This window comes from Prionailurus bengalensis, chromosome C1 (genome assembly GCF_016509475.1).
Source record: "Prionailurus bengalensis isolate Pbe53 chromosome C1, Fcat_Pben_1.1_paternal_pri, whole genome shotgun sequence".
NCBI classification, from domain to species: domain Eukaryota; kingdom Metazoa; phylum Chordata; class Mammalia; order Carnivora; family Felidae; genus Prionailurus; species Prionailurus bengalensis.
The window spans coordinates 35,947,077-35,962,206 of NC_057345.1; the positions used below are offsets into that span (position 1 = coordinate 35,947,077).

The window sequence follows — 15,130 nt, forward strand, 5'->3', positions numbered from 1 at the left end:
TCCTTCTGCCCCTCCCCCACTTGTGCTCTGTCTCTGTGTCTCAAAAATGAATAAGCATTTAAAAAAATTGTTTTTAATTCAGTATGTTGGCTGCATCAAAATTAATATGCAAAATTTGGTAGTCCTCATATGCAAACAACAAACAGAAGATATAATGGAAGGAGAGCTCCAATTTACAATTGCAATAGAAAAGAGAAAAAACTAAGAATAAACGTTGCAGAAAATGTGCAAGCTAAAAAATTTCTGATGTCTACCAAGGGGCACAAAATACTTGAAGAGATACAAAATAAAGGTATGGAATGTACTTACATAAAAGATTCAATACCATAAAGACATTAATTCTCCCTAAATCTATAAATTCTCTCTAACCTCAATAAAAATGGCAATAGAATGCTTTAGGAAACTGACAAGCTGCTTGATTCTAAAAGTCACCTAAAGGGGTGCCTGGCTGGCTCAGTCAGTAAAGCATGCAACTCTTGATCCCAGGGTTGTGATTTCAAGCCCCATACTGGATTTGGAGCCTAATTAAAATAAAAAAGTTTTAAAAATAGATAAATCTCACATAAAAAATAAGGAAGAAACACCAAGACAATTCTTAAAAGGAAGAATAATGATAGAGAACTAGACTAACCAGATATTAAAATAAAGTTGCAATGATTAAGTTATTATAACAGTGTGTACTAGTATATGAACAGACAAATCAAGGCAACAGATTAAACAGAGAAAACAGACCTGAAACATACCAAAATACTTAGGAAAATTCAGCAAATTTTCCAATCAGTGAGAAAAATATTAAATACATAATAAATATTGCTGGTACAACTGAATGATGAATTCCAGATAGATCAAATATTTAAATATAAGTAGTAAAATCATAAGATTAAAAAATGATAATTTTATTTGTAACATGGAAATATAGAGAATTTCTAAATAAGATAGAAGATAGAAATGAAAAGACACATATAGAACTTTATGCAAACAAACACATAAAACAGAGAATTAATACTTGTTTCAAACACATTGGCCAAAAAAAAAAAAAAAAAAAAAAGATCATGTATTAGGTCAAAACAAAATCTAAGTATATTCTAAAAGGTAGACATCATGTACATCATTTTCTCTGATAATCATTAGAAATTAAATATCAGAGGTGCCTGGGTGGCTCAATCAGTTAAATGTCAGACTTCAGGTCAGGTCATGATCTAGCAGTTTATGAGTTCGGGCCCATGTCAGGCTTTGTGCTGACAGCTCAGAGCCTGGAGCCTGCCTCAAATTCTGTGTCTCCCCCTCTCTCTGCCCCTGCCCCTGCTCACACTCTGTCTCTACTTCAAAAGTAAACATTAAAAAAATTTTTTTTAATCTTAAAAAAAAAAAAAAAAAACCCTACAGCAAACATTATGTTAATGGTGAAAAACTCAAAGCTTTCTGGTTAAGATTAGGAAAATGGTACGGATGTACCTTCTCTCTACTGCTTTTCTTTTCTTTTTTTTTTAATGTTTGTTTATTTTGAGAGAAAGAGAAAGCACGAGCAGGGGAGGAACAGAGAGAGAGGGAGAGAGAGAATCCCAAGCAGGCTTCGCACTCAGCATAGAGCCCAACACAGGGCTCCCTCCATCTCACCACTGTGAGATCATGACCTGAGCCAAAATGAAGAGTTAGATCCCTAACTGGCTGAGCCCACCCAGGTGCTCCCTCACTACTGCATTTGAACATCATACTATAAGTCCTAGCTAATAGATAAGATAAGATAAGATAAGATAAGATAAGATAAGATATACAGGTTGGAAGGAAAAAAGATAAAACTGTCTTTGTTCACAGATGACATAACCATCTATGTAGCAATCCTAAAGAATCTATTAAAAAAACCTCCTGGGACTGATAAGCAATTGTAATAAGGCTTCAGGATACAAGGTTAGTGTAAAAAAAGTCAGTCACATTCATATACACCAGTAATGAACAACTGGAATTTAAAATTAAAAACACATTACTATTTACACCATATACAAAAGTTAACTTGAGTGGATCAAAGACCTAAATGCAAAGACCTAAATCTATAAAACTCTTACAGGAAAACACTGGGGAAAATCTTCATGATATTGTATTTGGCAATAATTTCTTGGATATCACACCAAAAAGCACAAGCAACCCAAGAAAAAATAGATAAACTGGACTTAATCATAATTTAAAACTTGTATATATCAAAGGACACAATCAAGAGAGTTAAAAGACCATCTATAGGAGAAAATATTTTCAACTCATATACATACATACAAATGCAACCCAATTCAAAAATGGGCAAAGGAACTGCCAACAGACACATGAAAAGATGCTCAGCATCACTAATCATCAGGGAAATGCAAATCAAAACCACAGTGAGATAGCACCTCACAACTGTCAGAATGGCTAAAATTAAAGCACAAGAAACAAGTGTTAGGGAGGATATAGAGAAAAAAGAACCCTCATGCACTGTTGGTCAAAATGCAAACTGGGGGGCGCCTGGGTGGCTTGGTTAAGCGGCCGGTTAAGCGGCCGACTTCGGCTCCGGTCATGATCTTACGGTCCGTGAGTTCGAGCCCCACATCGGGCTCTGTGCTGACAGCTCAGAGCCTGCAGCCTGTTTCAGATTCTGTATCTCCCTCTCTCTGACCCTCCCCGTTCATGCTGTCTCTCTCTGTCTCAAAAATAAATAAACGTTAAAAAAAAAATTTTTTTTAAATGCAAACTGGTACAGCTACTGTGGAAAACATATGGATGTTCCTCAAAAAATTAAAAATACAACTACCATATGATCCAGTAATTCTGCTACTAAGTATTCACACCAAGAATACAAAGATACTAATTTGAAAAAATATATGCACTCCTATGTTTATTGAAGCAGTATTTATAATAACCAAAATATGGAAGCAACCCGTGTCCATCATTAGATGAATGGATAAAAAAGATGTGGTATATTTATATACAACAGAATATTATTCAGCCATAAAAAAAGAATAAAATCTTGCCATTTGCAACACCATGGATGAATCTAGAGGATGTAATGCTAAGTGAAATAGGTTAGTCAGATAAAGAGACAAATACCATAAGATTTCACCTATATGTGGAATTTAAGAAACAAAATAAATGGACAAAGGAAAAAAAGAGACAAACCAAAAAACAGACCCTTAACTGTAGAGAACAAAATGATGGTTACCAGAGGGGAGGTGGGCTGGGAGATTGATCAAATAGGCGAAGGGGATAAAGAGTTCACTTATCATGGGGTGCCTGGGTGGCTCAGTCGGTTAAGCATCCAACTTCGGCTCAGGTCATGATCTCATGGTTCGTGGGTTCTGGCCCTGCATCAGTCTCTGTGCTGACAGCTCAGAGCCTGGAGCCTACTTTGGATTCTGTGTCTCCCTCTCTTTGCCCCTTCCTCATTTGCGCTCTGTCTCTATCTCTCAAAAATGAAACATTAAAAAAAGAGAGAGAGAGAGAGAGAGAGTACACTTATGATGAGCACTGAGTAATGTACAGAATTGTTGAATCACCATTGTATACATGAAACTAATATACACTGTATATTAAGTATAGTGGAATTAGTTTTTGTTTTTTTTTTAATGGGCAAAGGGGGTTCCTGGGTGGCTCAGTCAGTTGAGAGTCCAACTTCGGCTCAGATCATGATCTTGAGTTTTGTACGTTCGAGCCCTGCATCGGGCTCTGTGCTGACAGCTTGGAGCCTGGAGCCTGCTTCAGATTCTGTGTCTCCCTCTCTCTCTGCCACTCCCCTGCTCGCGCTCTCTCTCTCTCTCAAAAATAATAAACATTAAAATAAAATTTAAAAAAAAACACCTGGAACTTGAAATATGGCTTAAATTGGAACATGGGTAGTTCATCCATAGTGACAGGTATAAAGACTGAGTAAGTGGGTAAAGATACTGGATTAGTAGGTATTTGTGGTGATAGGAGGCTGTGGAAGTTCTCCAGCTTGCTTCAGTTTTCTCAGTGAATTAGGAAGCAAGCTCATCACTGAAAAGAAGTACTGAGGTTTTGATGAGAGAAAAAAAGTATGAAATAATGTTCTGGGAGAGTAAGTGAACCTGGGAAATACGAATACTTGGAAGCATTAAGGGCTCAACTTTATTAAAAAATAACCGGGGCGCCTGGGTGGCGCAGTCGGTTAAGCATCCGACTTCGGCCAGGTCACGATCTCGCGGTCCGTGAGTTCGAGCCCCGCGTCGGGCTCTGGCCTGATGGCTCAGAGCCTGGAGCCTGTTTCAGATTCTGTGTCTCCCTCTCTCTCTGCCCCTCCCCCGTTCATGCTCTGTCTCTCTCTGTCCCAAAAATAAATAAACGTTGAAAAAAAAAATTTAAAAAAAAAAATAAATAAAATAACCAAATAAAAACTATATGAGTGGGTATATATGTGTATTTTCTTACATTTATATATAAATTTTTATATATGTATATAAGATGTCTGTGTATAATATATGTATAAGCACAGAAAAGGATCCAGAAGTATACATACCAAATTGTTAATAATGCTTATTATTAGAGAGAGAGATATATATAGGGAGGGGGAGTGGAAGATACTCCTATATTATTTGAATTTTTGATTAGCATGTATTATTTTTATAATTAAAATAAAATAGCCTAGAAGTTTATAGTGTGAGAGGACAGTTTATTTTTTTAATTAATTTATTTTTTTGATCAAAATAAGGGCCTTGATAAATGTCTCTGGAGAGATGGAAAGAGGAAAAAATAGGACATAAACAACTATTATGTACAACTCCCAATGGTAAAATTCTCCCAGTCATCCCCTCCATCTCCAAAGTGTCTGAGGCAGTGATTGGGCACCACCAAGTAAATACAAAAATATCCAGGTTCTGACTCGAGGCGCTGATGGAAAAGGGGCAGGTCAGGCCTCCCAGGCATAAATGGAAGGACCAGATATGATGTAAATCACATGAATTTCCATCTTCAAAGTAACTCCAAACTGCTGGCTGGCTCAGGCATCCCCAGAACCCTCCTGCATTCTCCTGCATGTTGAGTGCATCTGGTAGCAGACCCCAAGTGAGACCCAGTATACTGGCCAGGGTCATGGTGTCACACATGGACCAGCAAAAGCACACATAGCACTGGCCAAGCCCATGGCCACCAACAGTCCCAAAGCCGGAGGAGAGGAAAATTTAGAACACTGATCAAGATGCACAGCACCCTCACCTCAACTAGGCAAAGGATATGTCATAATTAAACACAATTATCAACTCTGTAGTAAAGCTGATTATCAACAAGACACTATGAGAAAAGCAGAGGCATCACTCACCTTGAACACTTCAGAGAAGAAGCCAGACCCTATTTTTTCACAGGTGAAGTCATCTAAACGCGTCAGTCTAGAAAAGGCACTTATAAGAGCTCGATATGAAGATGGCCAAACTCTTCCCACCTGGGTCATGTTCCCATCTCCCCCACCACCTCCTTCAAGATCTTCAAGACGCTCCACACGTGGAGGAAAGCCTGCAATTGAATTCCGTTTGCTCCGATCCATAGTCTCAATAATCACTTTTTCTTCTTTTAAGAAGGAACTCCACACATAATACGATTTTGTTGAGTTTTACTTCTCTTCCGGTTTGATGCTAAAAGAGATATCGGAAAGATATTTCATTAAAACCATTAATGAATAAATACATGCAAACCAATGAATTATCAATGTAAAAATATTTCCTCTTTCACATTCTAGGTCCTGATTTTCAGATCTAAAAAATACTTTATACCTTTACCTTCAAAAATACTGATATATTTAAAGCCCAAAATGTAGTCAGTCTTTAGAGTAGACTATAATAAATATCAACTGCATTCTAAAAAACAAAATAACAATAATATCTATCATTCATTGAGCACCCATTCTAGGAATCATAGTATAAAAGCTGTACATAGGTCATCATTTCATTCTCAAATAATCCATGATAGGGGAGCCTGTGTGACTCAGTTGGTTAAGCATCTGACTCTTCGTTTTGGCTCAGTCATGATCTTATAGTTCATGAGTTCAAGCCTGCATCAGGCTCTGTGCTGACAACCTGGACTCTGCTTGGGATTCTCTGTCTCCCTCTCTCCCTGCCCCTTACCTATACTCATGCTCTCTCTCTCTCTCTCAGAAATAAATAAACATTTAAATAATAATAATAATCCATGATATAAGAATTAGTATGTTCTTGGGGCGCCTGGGTGGCTCAGTAGGTTAAGTGTCCAACTTTGGCTCTGGTCATAATCTCACAGTTTGTGAGTTTGAGCCCTGCATGGGGCTCTGTGCTGACAGCTCAGAGCCAGGAGCCTGCTTCAGATTCTGTGACTCCCTATCGCTGCCCCTCCCCTGCTCAAACTCTGTCTCTCTGTCTCTGTCTCTGTCTCTCTCTCAAAAATAAATAAACATTAAAAAAATAAAGTTTAGAAAAGGGGATCAGTACTTGAGTGCGGAGAAAGACAAGGGTGACTGTAATGTGGACAGAGATAGAAAAGATGGGGAAAAATAAACTTCACTTTAGAAAAATAAAATACAATGGGGCACCTGGGTGGCTCAGTTGGTTAAGTTTCCAACTTCAGCTCAGGTCATGATCTCACAGTTCGTGAGTTCAAACCCCATGTCAGGCTCCATATTGACAGTTCAGAGCCTACAGCCTGTTTCTGTCTCCCAGTCTCTCTGTTCTCCCTGCTTGTGCACGCTCTCTCTCAAAAATAAAAGTAAACATTAAAATTTAAAAAAAAAAAGAAAGTACAAAATACTGAAGTTAAAACTACATAAAACATAGTTGCTTGTGAAATTACTGAACAACCTGACTGCCTTACTATCTACTGACTTTTAATTTTTTTAGATATATTTCATTTTGAATGAAATACATTATTAACTTCCACAATGCCCTCAATTTTTCTGGTGGGTAGCAGATTCTATTGTCTATATACTAAGACTTGGAAGACAGAATTGCTCATTGCAGCTCAATAGGTCTGAGAGGAGGTAAGGAACACCTAATACCAACTAAACTGGTTTGGTTGCAGCTGTTACAAGTTTCAAAATAGCACAATAGGCTGAAATTTTTCTTTTTTCTTTCTTTCTTTTTTTTTTTTTCAAGTAGGCTCCATGCCCAGCGTGGAGCCCAACACAGGGCTTGAACTCATGATCCTGAGATCAAGACCTGAGCTGAGATCAAGAGTTGACTGCTCAACCAAATGAGCGAGTCAGGTGCCCCTAGGCTGAAATTTTTGATATTTTTATTCTGAAAAGCAAATATCTTTGTATCTTGGTTCATGGGGAAGGGGAAAAGTATTTATTTAAAAGGTATATGCTGGGGCGCCTGGGTGGCTCAGTTGGTTAAGTATCTGACTTTTGCTCAGGTCATGATCTCATGGTTCATGAGTTTGAGCCTTGCACTTCGGATCCTCTGTCTCCCTCTCTCTCTCTGCCCCTCCCCTGCTCATTCTCTCTCTCTCTCTCAAATAAATAAATAAATACAATTTTTTAAGAAGGTTAAAAAAATAAAAGGTATATACTTATACAAACTCCTGCACAACAGGAGATGTGAACAAGAATATTCATTTTATTTCAGCATTGTTTGTAATAAGTGTGTGTGTGGAGGGGGGACGAAACAACCCAAAGTTAACCTGTAAGAACAATAGGAAACTGTAGAATATTTTCAATGAAATATATAGCACTTACAATGAATGAACTCTATCTAGCAATGTAGATGTATTTCAAAAGCAATACTAAGTAGGGGGAAAGAAGCAAGTTGTAGTTAAGTGGTATCATTAAAATTTAATTCAAAAATATTTGTTTAAGTTACAAAAAAATGGAAGTGAAAAGAAAGCTGGGGTAGCAATACTTATATGGACAAAATGGGACTTTAAAAAAAAGATGATAAAAAGAAACAAAGGAGGACACTACATAATGATAAAGGGAAAATTTCAACAAGAGAATGTAACAACTATAAATACATAAAGTAATTATTAACAGACATAAAGGAAAAAATTGACAATGATACAATAGTAGGGGACTTTAACACCCCACTTACATCGATAGATAGATCAGACAGAAAATCAACAAGGAAACAATAGCTTTGAATGACACATTACACCATATGGATCTAATAGATATATTCAGAACATCCAAAAACAGTGGAATACACATTCTTTTCAAGTGCACATGGAACATTCTCCAGAACAAATCACATGTTAGACCACAAAACAAGTCTCAACAAATTGAAAAAGACTAAAATCATATCACGCATCTTTCCTGAGGATAATAGTATGAAACTAGAAACCAATCACAAGACAAAATCTGGAAAGAACACAAATACACAGAGGCTAAATAACTTGCTAGTAAACAATAAATGGGTCAACCAAGAAATCAAAGAAATTTAAAAATACATGGAGACAAATGAAAAAGAAAATACAACTGTCCAAAATCTTTGGGATGCAGCAAAAGCTATTCTAAAGGGAATATTATAATAATGCAGGCCTACCTCAAGAAACAAAAAAAATCTCAAATAAACAACCTAACTTTACACCTAAAGGAGCTAGAAAAAGAGTAACAAAGCCTAAAGCTAGTAGAAGGAAGATAATAATAAAGATGAGAGCACAAATAAATGAAATAGAAACTAAAAAAAAAAAAAAAAAAAAAAAAGAACAGATCAGTGAAACCAGGACCTGGTTCTTCGAAAAGATCAACAAAATCGATAAGCATTTAGCCAGACTCATCAAAAAAAAAAAAAAAGAGAGAGAGAGAAAGAGGACTCAAATGAATAAAATCAGAATGAAGGAGGAGAAATAAAAACAACACCAACACCAAGAAATACAAAGGATTATAAAAGAATATTATGAAAAATTATATGCCAACACCCAAAAAACAAATAATCCAGTGAAGAAATGGGCAAAAGACATGGATAGACACTTCTCCATAGAAGACATCTAGATGGCCAATCAACACATAAAAAAATGCTCAACATCACTCATCACATCAAAACAGTGAAATACAACCTCACACCATTCAGAATGGCTAACATTAACAACTCAGGTAACAACAGATGTTGGTGAGGATGCGGAGAAAGAGGATCTCTTTTGCACTGCTGGTGGGAATGCAAACTGATGCAGCCACTCTGGAAAACAGTATGGAGGTTGCTCAAAAAATTAAAAATAGAACTACCCTACAACCCAGCAATTGCACTACTGGGTAGGAGAGAGAGAGAGAGAGAGAGAGAGAGAGAGAGAGAGAGAGAGAGAATTGCAAGCAGGCTCTGCACTGACAACACAAAGCCTGATGTAGGACTCGAACTCATGAACTGTGAGATCATGACCTGACAAGAAACCAAAACTCGGACACCTAACTGAGACACCCAAGTGCTCCCTAAATGACCATGTTTTAAATGAAATCAACCAAGCTACAAGTGACTTTCAACTTAATCTGATAAATTTTAATTAGCCATGAAAGGCAACAAAAGTACAAATGAAACCATGTCCTATTTTTTAAGTCTGAAAATGATTAATTAAAAAAATTTTTTTAATGTTTATTTTATTTTTGAGAGAGAGATAGAGCAGGGGAGGGGCAGAGAGAGACACACACACAAAATTCAAAGCAGGCTCCAGGTTCTGAGCTGTCAGCATAGGGCCTGACACAAGGCTTGAATCTGCAAACTGTGTGATCATGACCTGAGCTGAAGTCAGACACTCAACCGAGTCACCCAGGCACCCCTGAAAATGATTAATTTTAAAGTAAAAAAGAAATTATTTGAAATGTGTGAGATTTTTACATTTTCAGCCTCTCAATTACTTCCCTTAGTCTTATTTATGGAATATTATATTTTTTATACTAATTGTACCCCTGAAAGTATACAATTTTGGGGAACAAAGACAACTGCAATTACTCTCACATTTACTAGAAAGATTCAATGACTGAAAAAATGCAGGTTTCACTTTAAACAGACCACTTGAGGGGCGCCTGGGTGGCTCAGCCAGTTGAGCATTGCACTCTTGACTACAGCTTAGGTCATGATCTCATGGTCTGTGGGTTCGAGCCCCACATCAGGCTCCATGCTGGCAGTGCGGAGCCTGCTCGGGATTGTCTCTCTCTTCCTTCTCTCTGCCCCTTCCCCACTCACGCTCTCTCACTCTCTCTCAAAAACAAATAAATGTTAAAAAAAAAAAAAAAAAAAGAAGAAGAATTAATTTTCAGAGCACCTGGGTATTTTAGTCGGTTGAGCATCTGAATTTGGCTCAGGTTATGATCTCACAGTTTGTGAGTTCGAGGCCTGCATTGGGCTTTGTGCTGACAGCTCAGAGCTTGGAGCCTGCTTTGGATTCAGTGTCTCCCTTTCTCTCTGCACCTCCCCCACTCATTCTTTCTCCCTCTCTCTTTTTTTTTTTTTAATTTATTTATTTTTGAAAGACAGAGTGAGACAGAGCACGAGTACAGGAAGGGCAGAGAGAGGAGACACAGAATCTGAAGCGGGCTCCAGGCTCTGAGAAAGTGTTCAGCACAGAGCCCGATGCAGGTCTCGAACCCACAAACCGTGAGATCACAACCTGAGCCAAAGTTGGACACTTAACCGACTGAGCCACCCAGGCCCCTCCCCTCAAAATTACATATTAAAAAAAAGAAGAAGAATTCATTTTCCTGGGACAAGATGGAGCCATTCATGCTGTTCCTGACAGTGTGAGGATCAGAAGAACTGCACATGGTAAATGGACCACCACATTTCACAGAAAGTACATCATTTCCAAGGGAATGTGGGAAAAACTGCAAAGTCTACACATTTAGTAAGGATGGCACCTTGTTTGCCTGGGGCAATGGAGAAAAATAAATATTATCAATGTCACTAACAAGGGACTACTGCACTCCTTTGACCTCCCAAAGGCAATTTGCCTTGAGTTCTCACCCAAAAACACTGTCTTGGCAATGTGGCAGCCTCACATTACTTCTAAAGACAGCACAGCTAGGATACCCAACCTACCACTTTATGATGTGAAAACAGGTACATGTTTGAAGTCTTTCATCTAGAAAAAAATGCAAAATTGGTGTCTATCCGGGTGAGGAGATGAATATTTGTGTTGGAAATGTAACGGGGCACCTGAGTGGCTCAGTTGGTTGAGCCTCCGACTTCAGCTCAGGTTATGATCTCATGCTTCACGGGTTTGAGCCCTGCATGACACTATCTGCTGTCAGCACAGAGCCTGCTTTGGATCCTCTGTTTTCCTTTCTCTCTGCCCCTCCCCTGCTCTCACTTTTTCTGTCTTTCAAATATAAATAAACATTAAAAAATAAAAAGGAAATGTTAACAATGAAGTTCACTTCTTTGAAAAAAATTCTAGTATGGAAATATTTATGAAATAAATTTACTATTTATTATAAATGTATAGTTGTATTGCCTTATATGGCATCATAGGGTTTCCCTAAATACTGTTAATAGATTAAAAATTGCTATTAATTCATTTGAATAACTCTTCTATATCTAAATGCTAGTGAAATTCTAAAACACAAAGATTTCCTTTTATAATAAGTTTTTATTTTTTAAAGACTTTTTAATTTTTATTTTTTTTTAGAGAGAGGAAGAGAGAGTGTGCGTGCGAACAGGGGAGAGCAGAGAGAGGGAGAAGGAGAATCCCAACTAGGTCCTGCGTTGTTAGCATGGAGCCCAACACAGGGCTCAATCTCATGAACCTGAGATCATGACCTGAGCTGAAATCAAGAGTTGGATGTTCAACCAACTGCCCCAAACTTGGAATTCTTAAATGAAAACTGGTGATAGTACGATCTGCTTCACTAAAAATATTTCAGCTGGAGTCCCAGTGGTTCTCATTTAGGGACATGTGAAAATTTAGGGGGAGGAAGGTCCTTGTCAGGGAGTAGTTACTGTCACAGTGGTGAAGGTGTGGGGTGGGCACTACTGGCATTTTAGTGGGCAGGGGCCAGGAAAGCTAAATGTCCTACAATGCATAGAACACTCCTGCACAACAAAGAATTGTCCTGCCCTAAATGCCAATAGTGCCCTCGTTGAGAAATACTGTGTTAGAAAAGCTACATCAGTTTGGTACTTTAAACTAGGAAATAGCCTTTAGCAGTCTTTCAAAAATGCCAAAATTATGTTGCTAGGAAGGACACAAATCATTTTTTAGTAACTGTATTCTCAATTTCAACACTTATAAACTTGGAAGTTCAAACCTTTTGCTTTCTTTTTTACATAGGCAAGTGTTGCTTTTCAAAGGCTAATTTTCACTTATATTGGGGATTGATTTATTTTTCACAAAGAAGGTACAATTAAAAACTTTGGGGAAAGTAAAAGCTACCAGTAAATGAGCCAGTGAATTAAATACTCTATATCTAATATTATATATATTATCCTTCAAAGCAGGAACTCCACAAATGATTTTCCAGAGAATCAAGGAAACTTTTCTAGGACTCACAGATCATACTCCCATCTGAAATGTTTCTGGAAATAATAACTGCAGTTACCAATTACCATGGACCATGCATTCTACCAAGTAGGTTTTTGTTTGTTTCATTTTGTTTAAAAATTTTTTTAATGTTTATTTATTTTTGAGAGAGAGAGAGCACAAGCCGGGGAGGGCAGAGAGAGAGGGAGACACAAAATCCACAGTAGGATCCAGACTCTAAGCTCACCACACAGCCTGATGCGGGGCTCAAACCCATGAACCATGAGATCATGACCTGAGTTCAACTGACTCAGGCGTTCAAACGACTAAACCACCTAGGCACTCCTACCAAGTGTTTTGCATACGCTATCTCTAGTATTTATGACAACTCTGCAAAGTAGGTATTATCTCCAATTTAAAGAGGACGAAATTAAGACACTGAGATTAAAAGACTTGATCAAACTCAAATAACTAGTGACAAACTTGGGATTCAAATTCAGTACTTCCAAATTGAAACACTTTCCACCATGATATGTCCCTTCCAGAAAAACAACTAAATTTCGTGAAAAATTATTTGCATATTAAGCTAGGTAGAAAGCTACTATTATTCCACTCCCACCCACCCCTCCACCCCCATCTTGACAACAGAGGCTAAGGAGTATACAATGATAGCTCCACCAGCCTCTGGAACAAAAGCCTTTAGTCATTTAATCACATTCCACAGACATAAAAATGAGCATTGGTTTAAAAAGACAGACTGTCTAAAGAATGGATGCCAAGCTGCAAGCTGACAGGGAAGATAGGTCAACTCCCAATCATATTTCTTTTCCATTCTGATATATAGTATTTATTGTTTCTTACCCTCTCATTTAATAGGCACAAAGTAGAGGAAACTTCACAATAATGGAGATGCAAATAAAATCCTGCAAGGTACTGACTAGTTATCAACCATCAGGTAGCAGGCAGGACATGGCAGTGTCAGTGTCAGCCAGCAACCAAAAATTTTCAATATCCATCCAAATATAGAATTGTGTGTGCACAAAGTTGGTAATGAAGTTCCACAAAGTGAGTAAAAAAGTCTGCTGAGATTTCAGTGGACTTTTATAACCTGGGTATAAAGAGTAGAAAAAGAAGGCAAACAGTATCCTAATCATATATTGCTTTCTTTCTATTATCATAAAAATTTCCTAAGTCAAAACAAAACAAGGATTTGTTATGAGTAAGATGTAATCCAGAAAACTGGCCATTTTCCAGAACATGAATACTGACAAGTGCATTAGCTGTGTATCAAGACCAACCACATAGCAAATCTATATGACAGGTCTGCTCAGCTGCTATCCTTTCTATGAACCAACATAGCAAATACAGACACATTTCAGGATGACTGCCCAATTAAAAATAAAAGCAATACTGCTGAACTTGCCATCCTACTGCGAAATAATGAGTTGCAGTTTCCATTCAAACCAAAGGCAATCTAACATAGAAACTGGCATCCCCTATTTAATTAGCCATGAATTACACAATGGCATATATTGGTGTCAGACAGATCAAAAGCCAGTTCTTAAAACTGTATTATCTCTTTTGGATAAACATCTTTTCTACTCTTTTAACTACAATCTACCAGGCCTTATGTCATGACACAAAACAGAAACTTAGGTTAAAAGTTGTAAAGGCATTTACATTAACTAGTCCAGTCTTTCGGACAATTCAGGAATCCTCTCTGTTAACTGACTCAAATGTTAATTGGATAACTAGGTAGGTACAAGGCATTATAATAAAATGTAATTAGTTACTATAATCCAAACAGTCCTCCAAGTGCTTTATATTTAATATTCATAATAGCCCAATAAAATAGATACTATTATTATTCTTGTTTTTTAAATGTGGAAACAAAGACATGAAGGACTTAGTTAACTGGTCCAAACTCCTACAGCCAAGAAGTTGTAGAGCCAGAATTCAAATCCAGAGCCTGTACTCTTAATCATTATACTACTGCCTCTCTTAGATAAGCATATAGAAAACCAAATAAAACGTGATTCAACCCCTCCAGGAGCTTAGTCTCCCCTTGGAAAGACACATGTAATTCAATGAGTACAATACAGTGTGATAATTGCTAATGACATGTTAAAAATAAGGAGGACTTAATTAAAGCACTAGCAGTAAGGACAGAGAATTAGGAAATCACGTAAGTGACTTTAAAAATAAGAGCAAAAATTGGGGTGCCTGGGTGGCTCAGTTAAGCCTCCGACTTTGGCTCAGGTCATGATCTTGCGGTCCGTGAGTTCGAGCCCCACATCGGGCTCTGTGCTAAAGCTCAGAGCCTGGAGCCTGCTTCAGATTCTGTGTCTCCCTCTCTCTGCCTCTCCCCCACTCATGCTCTCTCTCTCTGTCAAAAATAAATAAACATTTAAAAAAATTTAAAATGAGAGCAAATAGAAGTAGGAGAAAGTAAGAGGTATGAGCAGTACTTAGGATGACTCCAAGTTTACCTAGAATCCTCCCCATGTTTCAAGCCTGGGTGATTTGGGGAATGAGTAGGAATTCACCAAAGGAAAATATTTGTGAACTGATTAAAATTCTCTTCTGAGCACAGAGTTTGAGGTGCCTAAAAGAATACCAAGTGACAATATTTAGGAAGCAGCTATCGACACCACACTGGAGTCAGAAGAGAAGACTAGCCTGGAGACACAGATTTGAAAGTCATTAGCACTTCCAAATATTCTAAAGAGTCTCTCAAAGTAGAGAA

At 37.7% G+C, this 15,130-nt stretch overlaps 1 protein-coding gene across 1 annotated transcript in view; it reads right to left on the minus strand.

The window, feature by feature from the left end:
* TESK2 (testis associated actin remodelling kinase 2) overlaps positions 1-15,130 on the minus strand; it is a 134,897-nt gene that overhangs the window by 101,099 nt on the left and 18,668 nt on the right. The window contains exon 2 of the mRNA XM_043574796.1: positions 5,297-5,606. Coding sequence (XP_043430731.1) covers positions 5,297-5,518 — 222 coding nt within the window. The 5' untranslated portion in view covers positions 5,519-5,606. The remainder of the gene's footprint in view (positions 1-5,296; positions 5,607-15,130) is intronic.